General features: G+C 33.6%; 1 protein-coding gene across 8 annotated transcripts in view; it reads right to left on the bottom strand.

The window, feature by feature from the left end:
- Nucleotides 1-217: 217 nt before the first annotated feature.
- Nucleotides 218-14,348, bottom strand: part of FAM184A (family with sequence similarity 184, member A) — a 103,686-nt gene continuing 89,555 nt past the window's right edge. For 3 of the 8 annotated variants that reach the window (XM_008583176.1, XM_008583201.1, XM_008583194.1), the window contains 4 exons: nucleotides 7,310-7,427; nucleotides 4,882-4,986; nucleotides 2,188-2,390; nucleotides 218-566 (listed from right to left, as the gene is read on the bottom strand). In XM_008583176.1, coding sequence (XP_008581398.1) covers nucleotides 485-566; nucleotides 2,188-2,390; nucleotides 4,882-4,986; nucleotides 7,310-7,427 — 508 coding nt within the window. In that variant the 3' untranslated portion in view covers nucleotides 218-484. Of the gene's footprint in view, nucleotides 567-1,196; nucleotides 1,292-2,187; nucleotides 2,391-2,532; nucleotides 2,859-4,881; nucleotides 4,987-7,309; nucleotides 7,428-14,348 lie in introns of those variants that run through there. The other 5 variants (XM_008583186.1, XM_008583218.1, XR_551262.1 and 2 more) reach the window with 4 other exon arrangements.

Below are 14,348 nucleotides of genomic sequence, written 5' to 3'. Positions count from 1 at the left end.
AAATCTGGAGAACAATTTAGTTAAAATTATACATGGTAATGGAATAAGTTAATAGATTATAACATATTTCCCTATCTTCGTTTTGTGATAATTATTGAAGTCAAATAATTTGATATTATATGATTATTAATGCAGTAAAACTCTTGCTGGCAAGTCCTACGTGAAATTAAAAAGTACTTAAAAATTAAACTTACTATGAAAAAAATGAAAAGCATTATTGTTTATTCTAACAAAATTTATTATGCAGTAATTACAAAGGTTAAAGAGTCTTTCATCTCAAATAAAAATAACTGTTATAATTACACACATATAGTACCTTATGGAGTGATTCCAATACATAACACAGGAAATACAGTGTTTTCAAATTGGAGAGACAAATACTTTCTCATTCACAGTTGACATAAGAAAGCCTGTTCACATAATGATTTGTATAAAGTCATGCTCTTAGTAACAGTCCACACAGAGCTGTGCCAACACAATTCTTTCAGAATGTGAAGTATCGGGCAAACCACTCCTGGCGCTGGGGATCTGGAGAAGCCGCTGGAGAAGCTTCACTCTGAGGAGGACTAAATTCATAAAAAAAGAGATATGTAATCCAGCATTAAGTAGTTTTTCAAAATATAGGGAAAAGCACATAAAACATCAGTGTAGATTACAAGAACTGGTTCCCCATGTTAGGAGCTGTGCTATAAAGATTTGCTACTCCCTCTACGCTAGAATCGGTTCTCCACTCCATGAGAGCATGAGAGTGCATCAGCAGCTCAGATGAAGTCAGTTAAGGAGAAGCCACATAGCAACAATTACAAAAAGACAAAAAACAAACAATTGAGAAGAATCATGTCACCTTTGAATAAAAAAAATTCAGGAGAAATTGTGGGAAATAAGAGAATAAGATCTTCCTCTCATTCAGCACCTTTTCTGTTTTAGTTAATTAAAATTTCAGAATGTGACACAAGCATTTGATTCTTACAGATGTGTCCTTAAATATAACTAAAGTAACTGTAAGGTATAATATTTTTACTATATGCATATTTATATTAAACTTTCATTTCATAATTACATAAGCAAATACTCCAGGAAAAGGACTGCCTTAAAAATCTAATTTCCCCTCTATGTTTGAACTTACATAATTTATACTTATCTTAATTCTAACTAAAGACTCTTTGGGCTACTTGAGAAAACAAAAGAATCCCTACCGTCTTTGGGGGAAATTACAAGGCACGCAACAATGTGTAATGGAAACTCCAGTAGTCATGTTCCTTGAGCTCATGCACATGCATCTTACTGAAACCTGAACATACCCATGCACAAGGAAAATAAGCAACACAAAATATTTAGCAGGAGACACAGTTAGAGGTATATTTGACTATTTTTTAATTCTTGCTATTTATTTTACTGTTTAAAATAATTAGTCATTAACTATGTCATTAATCATCTAGCCTAAAAAAACCTGTCTACTTATAAGACTGTTACTAATGACACTGCTGAGATTTAGTCAGAATAAGAAAAAAAATTAAATTTAAAGCAGCAGAAAATCAGTAATAATAAGGTGAGCTTAAAACAATAGTACTTTCTGACTTATCTACTGGCTAAACAATTGTATTTCATTCAGAATTTATTTAATATATTTAATTAACGACTCTGAGGTAACAAAATTGAAATATTAATTTTAAAAATTATTATTTTTTCTAAACTTATTTTTTGCTTAAATATATCATTATGTTTCCAGAACTTACATATTCTTTATTTTAGTTATAAGCATATATATTTATAAATAAGTCTGGTAAACAAGAAAGGGAAAACATAAACATATATAACATAAAAAACAAATAAAACCCACTTAATAAATAAAAAAATATTTTAAAGTTCTGCAATAAGGATGGATTATTAATGAAAAATTGGTGACAATACAAAAAAAAAAAACCAATTGTCCATAAATACTAAAATTGTAAGCATATGAATTATAGTAACACCTCTTCAAGCCCTTTAGAAAATTGACTGCCCGATGACAAGAAATTAGAAAAAAATTTTTTTAACAAAGTCAAAAGGGAGTTTTCTAGAGAGGTGATAAATATTACTATGAAATTTTCTTAGGTTATTGTTGGAATAGTGGATTTCTGCAATATAAGAAGTTAAATTTCTCAAGTTAAAAAAGAAAAGAAAAAACCATTGGTGAGACAGGCTCACCTCAAAAATGTCTTGGGCTCTTTGGGTGGCACTGGCTGTGGAAGTGGTTTGCTGCTGTTGAACTCAATATCGTGGACTGGAGAATTAGGAATGGGATCCAGGCGGTTGGGATGTCCATTGCCCACTCCACCAGATTCCAGAGCACTTAGATTGGGAACACTCACAAACCTGTTTGTAGGTGATTTATCATTCTTCTTCTTTTGCTGCATTAAAAATAATACATGTGAGGATAGTCCCTGCATAAGGACAAATGAGAAAATAGGCATAGCAGAAGATATAAATTTGGCATGGGAAAATTTTGGAAGCTTTATGTTAAATTAGGATGTTAAAATTAACCAGTGTTACCCAAAGTGTGGTCTGGGGATCCTTGGAGCTGTTCTTTATCTACATGGAATCCTCAAAGACAGGCATGCTACCAGGACAGAAAGAATGAGGAAGAAACATGTAGGAATGGTTAATGGGAATGGGAGGAGGGGCAGAGAGAGTGCCCAAGGGTAAAGAATAGTGGGAGGAAAAGGAGAAAAGAGAGGGGGAAAGAGCAGATCTTGCAGATACCACGAGGTTAAAACAGATTTAGGCTAAAATTAGGAGAAGGGGTAAGGCAAAACATAATTTTAAAAGAGAGGTCCATGAACTTTAGCCATCGACTGTCAAAGGGAGGCAGTTCTTGCCTGGAAAAAAAAAGGAATGAGAAAATGCTTGGCACAAATTTCACATTTCTATTTAAGACCTAAAGCTGACTTAGAGAAATAATTTGGTTTTACATTGACTGCAACATCTTTCTGAAGAGAGAAAATTAAATCTGCATAATTAAGTCTAATTTCCCATTTTAATTGGCAGTATGATTAATTGGCTCATAGTTTTTTTTTAATTTAAAGGTTATAAAACAAAAGTAAACGATGTTTTTTATTTTTAATCAGTCCTTAAAATTAACAGACAGAAAGAGGAATACAATTGCAGCTTAACAAAATCTCAAAGTGTTTTATTCACACCTCTAGTATCAATGAGTGTCATCTTGCTATGAGGAATAAACATTAACATGTAACATATTTAGAATATTCTCCTGTTTTGCTAATTAGATGTATATTAATTAAATTTATGAAATAAGTTTTCAGAAAATGACTCAAGTTTGAAAACTAATGCAATTAATATGCAAGATTAAACTTTTCCTTTACTTATAAAGTATCTCACTATCAAGACATTTTCCTCTGTGTCATATTCTGTGACCCACAGTCTCTGACAAGAGACTCCTATTTCAGCATAACCAGAAAAAGGAAAAATAATATCTTCTTTCAAACTATTTGTGAAAACTGAAGTCACTATTAGGAGTCAAATGTACTTTGAAAGTTCTTACAAAGATTTGTCTTTTGCATTTTCTTATTCTAGTCACCAGAGGGCATAATTAAACCTACTAATGGTTTCTATTTTAAAAATCAAACGTATCATCGGGAAAGTTCTATGGCAATGGTTTTGTAGCAAAAATTTTAATTCCAATAAAATAAATAATAAATGAAAAAAAATATTTCTAGTACACCTTGTTTCCACAAGTCTCATAATCTTGCTTTATAATTAAAAGCTTATTTCACTCTAAATTATGAATTTAAAAATGAAAACGAATAATATTCATTCATTCAGCAATTATTGGAGAGCTTTCTATGTGCCAGGCAGTATTTTAGGCTCTGGAGATACTGTTTGCATGGCTCTCTACTTTAAGCAGTCTATTTTACAAAACATTCAAGTTTAAAGTTTGGAGCACTTTAACTTGTGAATAAAGTATGTATTCAGAAGTTTTGTGAGCTTTGAAAGCAAAATTTCTGGGTAAGGGCCTAATAGAAATTAGATATGATGTGAAACTTAATAAAATCTCAATTAAAAAAAGTTTTAGCACTAGAACTTTTATTTATTTTACTATTGATTTCTGCCAAAAGATTCATAATATCTGTGAAGCCAACATATACAATTATTTACTCTTTATTACTGACTTTATTTGCAGAATAATTTGTGGTGCCTTACAGAAAATGTGATTAAATTTTTCAAGTGAACAAATATTTATTGAATACCCACTATACTCAAAGCATTATGATTAAAGCCATGGGAAGCTGGTATACAAAGATGTGTAAGACTGAGCCATGTCCATTTCAAGGCTCTTCTATTTGTCCTGAGAGAGTAACAAAGTATCAGAATAAGTCATATTCAATTTTTAATTGTCAATAACAGTCATAAGACTAAGAGAAGAAAAGGCCTTCTTTGAAAATTGGTAGGCAACAAAATGCACATTCAATCCAAGGTCCATTAAGCTGTTAGGCCTTAAGCTACAGGTAGCTGTTGGTTATCTGGGGCTGGAGTGTCTTTCTGTATCCCACAGAGGATTACGATCAGTAAGAATATGACAAGAAATTGTCTTAAGGAGAGATTGAAGTTTAGTTTTCCTTAGATATATGAGAAACAAAAAGGTAGAACCAAGGTTTTATAATACTGATTAAAAATTATTTTTAAGGAGTAGGAATTATCAATAAGTATTTATTATTAAGTCTTATTATGAAAATGAACACAAAGAATTCATAAATTTTAGTGCTAGATTATTTAAAAAAACATTTTTGGGGGAGCTTTATCCTATGCTGTTCCAAATATTTTACAAAATTTTTAATCAAGTTTTAAACCACATCCCTATTTTACAGTGTTTATAGCACATACCTTAGTCAATGGATTAATAACACCAACAGTAGGACTTGAGTTAAATACTTTGTTGAAGTTAGTTTCTCGATTGACTAATTCCAGCTGATAAAATTTATTATCCTCCTATGCAAAAGAATTATAAACAATTTTTAAACATTTTCTATCAAATATTTAAAAACTTAATTTATAAATGCCATTTCATTCAAAATTTAATTTAAAACCTGAATGAAGATTTAAATACCTTATTCAAAGATGATTAGACCTTATGGCTGGTGTCTTAAAGATTGCTGGTGGGTAAGTTTTCAATACCTTTTAAACCCTATGCCCAGGGACTCAACTCTACCCTCTAAGGCCTTTTCCTCCAAGACTGGACCTACATGTTTTATTTGGTCCCATCTCTGTTCCACAGGGCTGATTGTGCAGTGTGAGCAGGTCAAACTTGCATTCATGGAGCTGTACGTGTGGCTGAGTTGTTTCCACATGTGAGGAATGATACTATGATATATCATTATTCTTCAGCACTGTAAATAGATTTGATCTCACCTAATCTAAGGCATCAATGTATGATAGCAATGGTAGTCACGGAACAGGAAAAAAGTAAATGGCCCATAGAGAGAGAACACCTTTGATTTTGGCTTCACCAATAAGATGTGCTAATTGAATAGGCAGACTGTGAGAAGTCCATAAGTAAATAGAACAGTTCATGTGTGAATGCAAGGTTGTGCTCTAGCAGTACTAGATTCTAGTGGAATCTAGAAGAACTAGAATCTTCATCTCCCGCTTAGTTACCACTAACTGTCATTTAAATTATCAATCTAGGCCCATATTGTCTCACAGCTCACAGGATCAGGGTGTTGTGGAAAGAGTGTGGAAGAACCCTTGGTTACTTTCCTGGCCCTGTCACTGATGAGCTGTGTTGCTTTGGAAAGTTACTTTACTCTTTGAAGACTAATACCTACCCTGTTATGAGGTTAAATTACAATTCTATCTGTAACACTTCCTCGGTAAGAATTAGTCAATAGCCATTTCTAAGGACCATAGATGAAATACACATTATGCTTGCTCATTTAATGTGTGAAATATACAGTAATTTTCCCTGAGTCTACTGCTATGAGACAGAGCAATCTATGAGGCCTGTGCTCATGTTCACAATACTTGGAAAATTGGGTGGTTAATGGGTTGAAGCAGCATATGCTCTTTCCAAAGCCTGCTCCTGAGTTCCTTCTATGTACCCCAATCTACTATCTGTTGCTTTCAACAGAAACTTCTAGTCCCAGACAGTAGGCTGGCTTTCATAAATGCTAAAAGAGATTCACCGAGGAAAAAGGACTTCAGAAATCAGTGCTGCTCTTACGCTCTCTTTGCATGCTAATGTCCAAAGTTTTCAGTTGAAGAGATCAATAAGCATGCAAAGTGACTGGCGTTGTATTTCTAATTTTACTGTGAAAGACTTTCATTCATTAGTGGCAGTAAAAAGCAATATTTTAATTACTGATTGAGACATAATTTTAGAAGACTGAAATGTTTTATGAATTCTAAAACATCTGTGTATTTTTTATTCTTGAGGATTAATAGCATTAATGAAGGCAATGCATTTATTGTTAAATCTGTATTTTCTTGCCTGATGGACATAACAGAGCCCTTAACACCTGTGTTACAGGCTGTCCAAGAGAGAGCATGTAGCTTTTCTTAGGCTAGACCGTGGAACCCTTTTCCTATAGAGTGCAGGTTGAGTATCCCTTATCTGAAATGCTTAGGACAAGATGTGTTTCAAATTTTGGATTTTTTCTGATTTTAGAATCTGTGCATATCATAATGAGATACCTTTGGGAAGGGACCCAAGCCTAACCACGAAACTCATTTATGTTTCATGTACACCTTATATATATAGCCTGAAGGTAATTTTCTAAAAGATATTTTAATAATTTTGTGTATAAAACAAAGTTTGTGTGCACTGAACCATCAGAAAGCAATGGTGTTGCTCAATCTGTATCTCTTTGAATCAGTGTTTAGTGGAACACATTTTAGTAAATTCACATGATAACCTGGAATTGTACAATACAGGCTAATGCATGGATGTGTTGACTGTTCTTTCCTAACCAATTCTAATTCTACATGTACAATACACACGCCTACACACAGTTCAGTAGTACATTAGTTATATTTTGGCAATGACAAATTATTAAACATTTCAGATGCATGGAAAAACACCATTTCCTTCTTTAAAAAAAATTGAAGAGGAACAATTCCCTTACCTTAATGCAAAATTTAAATTTTAAAAATTACTTGATATTTCTTATCCTCATTCATAAACATTTTAATAACTTTCAGTCTCAATGTACATATTTTATACTTTCCATTTTCACTTAGCAATACTTAAGAATATTTTCTCAATCAATAGTCTACTGATTACTAACATAGTTATGCCAAAATCAAAATATCTTACAATTAGTTTCTTTATGACCTGGTCTCTTTCTGCAAGCATGACTTTTAATTCTGTAATCATCTGTATATCTTCTGGTTTTGATTCTCTCATTAGATATTTTTCTTCCAATTCTTCTAGTCTAAAAACAAGAAAGCCTTTAGCTCATTTTAATAACTCAAACACATTCTTTTGTAATACCTACATTTTCCAAATTAGTCCAGTTGGACACACCAAAATTTGAAACAAAACTTTTTTCCTTAAAACCTTTAAACATAATGACATGATTGTTTCAAGAGCTATAGTGTTATATTAAAGGCTTTTCAGAGGTTAGATGATATTATTAAAGATACTGCAGGTTACTTTTTTAGAAATTCATTCATTTATGTCATTCAAGAATATTTGGGGATGAGGCAAAGTGAGCTCTGCAGAAGAAATGATATGCCGAATAATACTAACCTAACAAATATAGGCTTGAAACTAGAAATGCAGGCTTCCTCTTAGGAGTGCTAGCCACAAATACAATATTGTGTGAGGACATAGGGTTGATAACATATATAAAAGGGACAAGAGGAGATACAGAGGAAAGGGGAACAAAGGACGCACATGTATGACATCATTCTTTCTTGGTTTATGGAAAATGCAGCTTAAAAATTCTATATTACCAGCCAATACATGTAAACTATAAAAAAAGTTTCATAAGATAAGAGAATTATATTCCCTTTTAGGCCTATTCTGCCCCGAATGATATCAGTATTAAATGCCACTGAAGACTAAAATAGAGGCCATTTTTTATAAACAGAGGTGACGCAGACACTGCAGAATCTAGGACAAGGCAGACTGAAGAGAATGCAAATAGAAACGGCTGGCTTAGTTCAAAAAAAAGTACTTTCAATTTTAGAAAATGTAAATAATTAGAACGATTTAAAAATCTTATTGTTTTCAGAATATAAATAGAACTTAAGCTTAATACAATTATGGTTAATGAAGATTCACAGAAAAATTTATTCACTCAACAAATATTGAGTAACTTTCAAACAATCTATCTTCTAGAAATCAGTGATCCACTCCTGCCCCCATCTCAGAATCTCTGTGTACTTTAGTATCATAAAACCCTTCCACTAACTTAGCCCAAGCTAAAGATTTGGAGATAACATACTTGACTCCCTACCCAGCCACCTGGCTAAAGTTCTGAACAGGGGTATGGGGAGGCATGAGGGTAATGAGGGTTAAGAAGTGATTGGCTCAGGATCAGTTGGGATTTTGTCAGTTTAGTGTGAAGTTAGTTGTGCAATGTGTAAGTTTCACTATCTTTACCTTTGTTCTTTTGTGACAATGCAGACCAAGTGAAAAATAATGTGACCCACTGAGCTCACATAAAGTGACTTTGTATTTTATCACAATTGTATTTTATGGACAAAGGTTTTCAGAAGGTTGAGAAATACTGATCTACTCAAGGAAAAAGGCGTTTGGATTTCATGCTAGAATAGCCACCAAGATGCCTTTGGAGCACTTTCTTTTATCATTAAAAGCAAAGTACTGCATGAGATTTTTGAACTGCTTGCTGCAGCTGAACAAGAATGCTTGGTATAAATAGTAGCTAAAAAACCTAAATTTAAAGCTTTATTTGAAACTATTATTTCTATCTTTTTGTTCTAGTACCATGAGAAGTTAAGGTAAAGTCTAGAATGAGTCTAAAATAATCAGTTACAATCTCTGAACCACCTTCTTTGCATAATAAAGTTTTTGCCTGAACCCAATTTCTAGTGTGTGTTTTTATTTAGTATAAATATTCTTCTCCTGCAGAATTATTATTAGTTATTTCTCTCCACCAAATACGTTTACATCACCAAAAATATCCAACAAGAAAGATACCTGGATATTAAATAGGAACAAAATAATTGATTAAATTGAAGTAACACAATCCATATAAATACAAATGGGAAAGCATTAAAGGAGAGAACAAATAATATGATATAGACTTAACCTGCAAGTACGAGGGTACTTCAAAAAGTTCATGGAAAAGATAGAACTGAAAGATAATACAAATACTTCCACGAACTTTTTGAAGACCCCTCATATATTCATATCTCTAGAATTATTAGTCTTTCAAAATTTTAATAGGAAGAAAACTTGGTACTATGCCAATGTCCATTTCAAGCCAACACTAGTCAACATTTTCCCTTTCTTCAACTGTCTCTGGCAGCTCTCTCTCTAAACTAGCATTGCTTCTTAAAGACCAGGTAATGACAGGTGATCCAGATGATCTTAAGTTTTTCTTTAATCTTTCTGATCACAAGAAGGAGAAAGTCCATTTGTTCTAAATATCTTAAATGCCTTCATAACATGTGCTCATTACCATATTTCACAACACTTGGGTAGACCCTGAGCATCAATGCTAGCTAGAATCTAATAACACTGTCTTATTTTCACAGAATTTACATTTATATAATTATAGCTTAGCTTCTATTTATAGGAAGGGATACAAATTTTTAGTAATAATGATTTTAATTTTACTGTACTGATACCAAGTTTTTCTGTTAAATTTTTAAGATAAAATGAGTCAATTAAAAATATGAAGAAAATTATAAGTGGCCAGAAATGACCAAATTCCCAAAGGTTGTATAGGCATGATTAAAGCCTGAGAAATACTACATTGAGGGTACCACACAAGTATATGCAACCTTTTACTCAAAACACAGATTCCCATTAAAAGTAATACAAAGACTAGAAAGAAGTAGAACACATGAAATTACTGTTGGATTCTCACCAGGCATGCATGCCCTGATTTTTTTTTTTTGGCCCTGAGAATATATAGGTCAATGTCTAAGGTTCATGGACAACACAGATCTAAAATATGAATGCCTAAAAAATTGTACAAAACTGTATAAAAGTTTCCAAAGTAGAGTCCCCCCATGCTGTTTTTTAAAAAATTTGAGCAAACCCCCCCAAAAAAAACAAAAAACAGTGAATTGAGATTTTTAGAGCCAAACAATAATATTAGTAAGCACATAAATATTTTAGAACTTTAATTTTATAAAGATGAAAGAACTCTATTATACCATCCTTCTCTACAGTCTTAAATAGAGGAAATACAGTAATTAAAGTATTTTAACATTGAACTTTTCTCATAAATTATGATCACAGACTCCAACTTGTGTCAACAAGCCTACTATTTCCTTACTTCACAAAGCTTATGAAAATAACCTGAATGGTAAATTAAAAATCAAACGACAACAAAAATTAAAGGGGTATTATAGCTAAAAGGACACAAAACTTTCATGGGCTGGCCGGTTAGCTCAGTTGGTTAGAGTGTGGTGCTGATAACACCAAGGTGAAGGGTTCAGATACCTGCACTGGCCAGCTGCAAAAAAAAAAAAAAAAACCTTTCAAAGAATAAGTAATTTTAGTGTGGTGGAGTGCTTCTTTCAGGGATTACTGACCTATTTAACGTCCAAGTACAGAAACTCAACATTTCTCTCAAGAAGAAATGATCTTTTTGTTCCAGCACAGTGAGAAGTTAATGTAAAGTAAATCTAAACAATCAATAATAATTTCTGAACCACCTTTTTTGCATAATAAAAATCTGACATGACCCCAAGTTCTAGAGTATATTTTCATTTAGCTTAAACTTTCTTACCTACAGAAAAAATCATTTAAATAAAATCAGATAGCCCATTCTCTCATTTGTTTCTAAAACAGACAAAAACTGTGGCATTTTAGATACAATGTTTTTACTATGATAATATATCACTGAAGAAAATACAATTTCTATAGAATTATCTCAAAATCTAAGAAGACTTTAATACCCAGCACGAGAGAAAAGGATTTCTAATAATCATTCCATAAGAGATCTAGCACTCCTATTACCATTTCTACAATACATAGAGTGTATTTTCTATCCTTTAAATTTCTTGCTCCCCCCTTCCCTAGAGTCCAACAGGATTGGGGCTGGAGCAGAAGCAAAAAACTTATAGCTGCTCCAGAGTTTCCTCAGCTTCAGGCTTCAGCCTGGCAAGCTGAACCGTGTTCCTTCAGTCCCTCTACCACCAACACCTTTCAAGAATCCATAGGGTTTTTCTGGTTTGAAAGCTTTAAAGCCAGGGTGCTATTGATTAGGAGCTTCAGTAGAGTACTAGCCCTTTGGAACAAGCTGGGTGCGAATCATTCAGATATTGTTCCCTCCAGCTCCATAAGCTGTAACAGACACTCCCTGTTCACCATCTCTAAATCCAAACCATTCAGCAGATCCAAGCGGCTGCATTTAAGGATATGGGCCAGGAATATCCAGTAGTCTAAAACTGTCCTTTCCGATATGGTAGTCACTAGCCTATATGTGGCTACTTACATTTTAATTAATTAAAATGAAATTAAAAATTCAGCTCAGTTGCACTAGCCATAGTTTAAGTTTTCAATAACCATTTGTGACTAGTAGCTACTATACTGGACAAAGCAGATATAGAACATTTTCACTATCACAGGAAATCTACTGGACAGCACTGGCTGAAAATAAATTTGTATGTGTGTTTGTTTTTAACTAAAAGAGTAAATACTTAAATCTAGGGGCTAATTATACAATGGCAGCAGGTTTCTGAGTAAGAAAAGAAATATCGCTCTTTAGCATGGACCCAAGCCTAAGTATACAATGAATGGTAGGTCTAGAAAAGCAGATAAAATATTTTATCAGTAATACTAATTATTGGGCTGGCCCGGTGGCGCACTGGAGAGTGCGCCACTTGGGAGCGCGGCGGCGCTCCCGCCGAGGGTTCGGATCCCATGTGGAGACCGGTTCCCGCTCACTGGCTGAGCGCGGTGCGGGCGCAACACCAAGGGTTGCGATCCCGTTACCGGTCAGTAAAAAAGACAAAAAGGAAAAAAAAAGTAATACTAATTATTCAGCTATTAAAAATGATCATTATAAAGAAAAATAAGTAATTATTTACTATCTACTGAAAATTGATAAAGTACAAAACCATACTAAGAAAGAAAAAAGCAAAAACAAAGACACAACTTCATTCTGTAAATTAACATTCTGAAAAGACAGGACACATGGACAAACAGAGGTTATTCTTTTTGTAAGCATGCTTTTTCAGAGTATGAAGTGGGGGATGCCAGGATTTTGGCCTCTGCCAGATGAATAATATGGAGGCCAGGAGAAGTGACAGACAAGGCACTTAAGTTTATTGTATTTCACTTCTGCACAATGCATGAGGTTACGAGCTCTTCTACAGTGCAGATACTTGAGCTCATACTGTGGCTCAAAAGGATTTAAAAATTACCTCTAATAATAGCAAACACCAAAATCCACTGTAGTAGGGAAAATAATATGAGTCTCCTCACCATGTCAAGGGCAATGTCACAAAGTGGTAAAAATGATAGGGAATCCCCATAAAATTCATTCATGAGACATTGCGTACCTACTAATGTGAAGATTCTGAATATATCCATAAGAAAGAGGACCTCACCTTAGAGGACCCTCAAGTAAATGCCAACGTCTAGGGGCCTGACTGTTTTCTGTTTCTGCTTAAGTGAATGTGTGCGTGTGCGTGCTTGAGCATATGTATTTAACAATATTTACTGTGAGACTGAATTGGTTACATGGATAAAATATGAGAAGATAAGTTTTAGATTTGAGGAAGGTTATTAGATAGTAATAATGTAGGAGGCTATTCTAGACTATAGAGGACAGCACAGGAGAATCCTGGAAGGAAACCAGAAAGGTCAGCTTAGCTGATACAAGGACAGTAGAAAGAATAAGGTTAACTGTTGGATGATGCAGAATAAGACACACTGGAGCTAAGAGCTTAAGTTTGACTTTGACACTGAAGGTAATGAGATTAGTCACTAATTGTGACTTTATTGAAGTATGTGAGTATACACACACACACACACGTGTATATATATATATAGATAGATAGATAGATATAGATATAGATATAGATATATAGATATAGATATATAGATATATATAGATATATATTTTAAAGAAGACTTTTTACCTGATTCGAAGAGGAGAGACTAAAGGTAAATAAGCCATTAGCAGCAGCTTAGAGGAGATTAATTCTGAATAATTTAAGTTGGAGCAGCGTTTAGACCACAGAGATGGCCTGAATACAAGTTGTGTTGACTCTAGCAGTTTATAAGTGCTGTGGGTTGAACATGTCCCCCAAAGGTTCATGTACTGGAAACTTAATCTTAAGTAACAGTTTTAAGAGGGTGGAAAATCCATTGAAAGGCGGGGCCTTTAAAAGGTAATTAGATTGTGAGGACTGTACTCTTGTGAATGGATTAATCCAATGATGGTTTAATGGGTGGTCATGGGTGTGGTTCTGACGGCTTGAAAAGGGGAGCAAGTGAGCAGGTTAGCTCTCTTGCTCAGCCATTCTTGCCATGTGACACCCTGTGTCACTGTAGAGCCACCACCAAGAAGGCCCTCATCAGATGCACCCCTTGGACTATGGACTTCCCAGTCTTCAAACTGTAAGAAATAAACTTAATTTCTTTATAAGTTACCCAGTTGCAGGTACTCTGTTATAAGCAATAGAAACAGACTAAAACAGCAAGTATCTAAGAGAGGGGTTATTAAATATTTGTAAAGAACGCTAAGCAATAATTTGAAATTTTGGCTTTAACAATATTGGAGTTACTATGTATTAGTAGTAACTTTATTTGTAATGTTTTTCTTTTATTGATTTTTAAAATCATAAAAGCAATCAAATGATTCTTGTAGGAATACAAACAATACCTAACTAATGTATATAAAATAAAAAGGAAAAGTCTTTGCTCTTTCCTACCCCCACTACTTCCTAATCCACTCCCTACAGGAAACTACTACCATTAAAAGTTTGTTTTTGTTTTTAAAAATATTTTGATATTTTTGTAAAAAAATATGTTAGTATGTGTATGTGTGTGTATAGGATCATAATCCTCCTATTGTTCACAATATGATCTTTTTATTTAACATTAAACAGTAGACATATTTTGAGTTTTCACCATGGCATGACAGTTCATGATCATGTGGAACATTTTTTAGATAAGTGTTGTCCTAGTGAAACTTTAGCAG

Source organism: Galeopterus variegatus, unplaced genomic scaffold, assembly GCF_000696425.1.
Source record: "Galeopterus variegatus unplaced genomic scaffold, G_variegatus-3.0.2 Scaffold96, whole genome shotgun sequence".
Lineage (NCBI taxonomy): Eukaryota > Metazoa > Chordata > Mammalia > Dermoptera > Cynocephalidae > Galeopterus > Galeopterus variegatus.
Note: the sequence above shows the minus strand (reverse complement) of the source record. Positions and strands in the feature narration are given on the sequence as shown.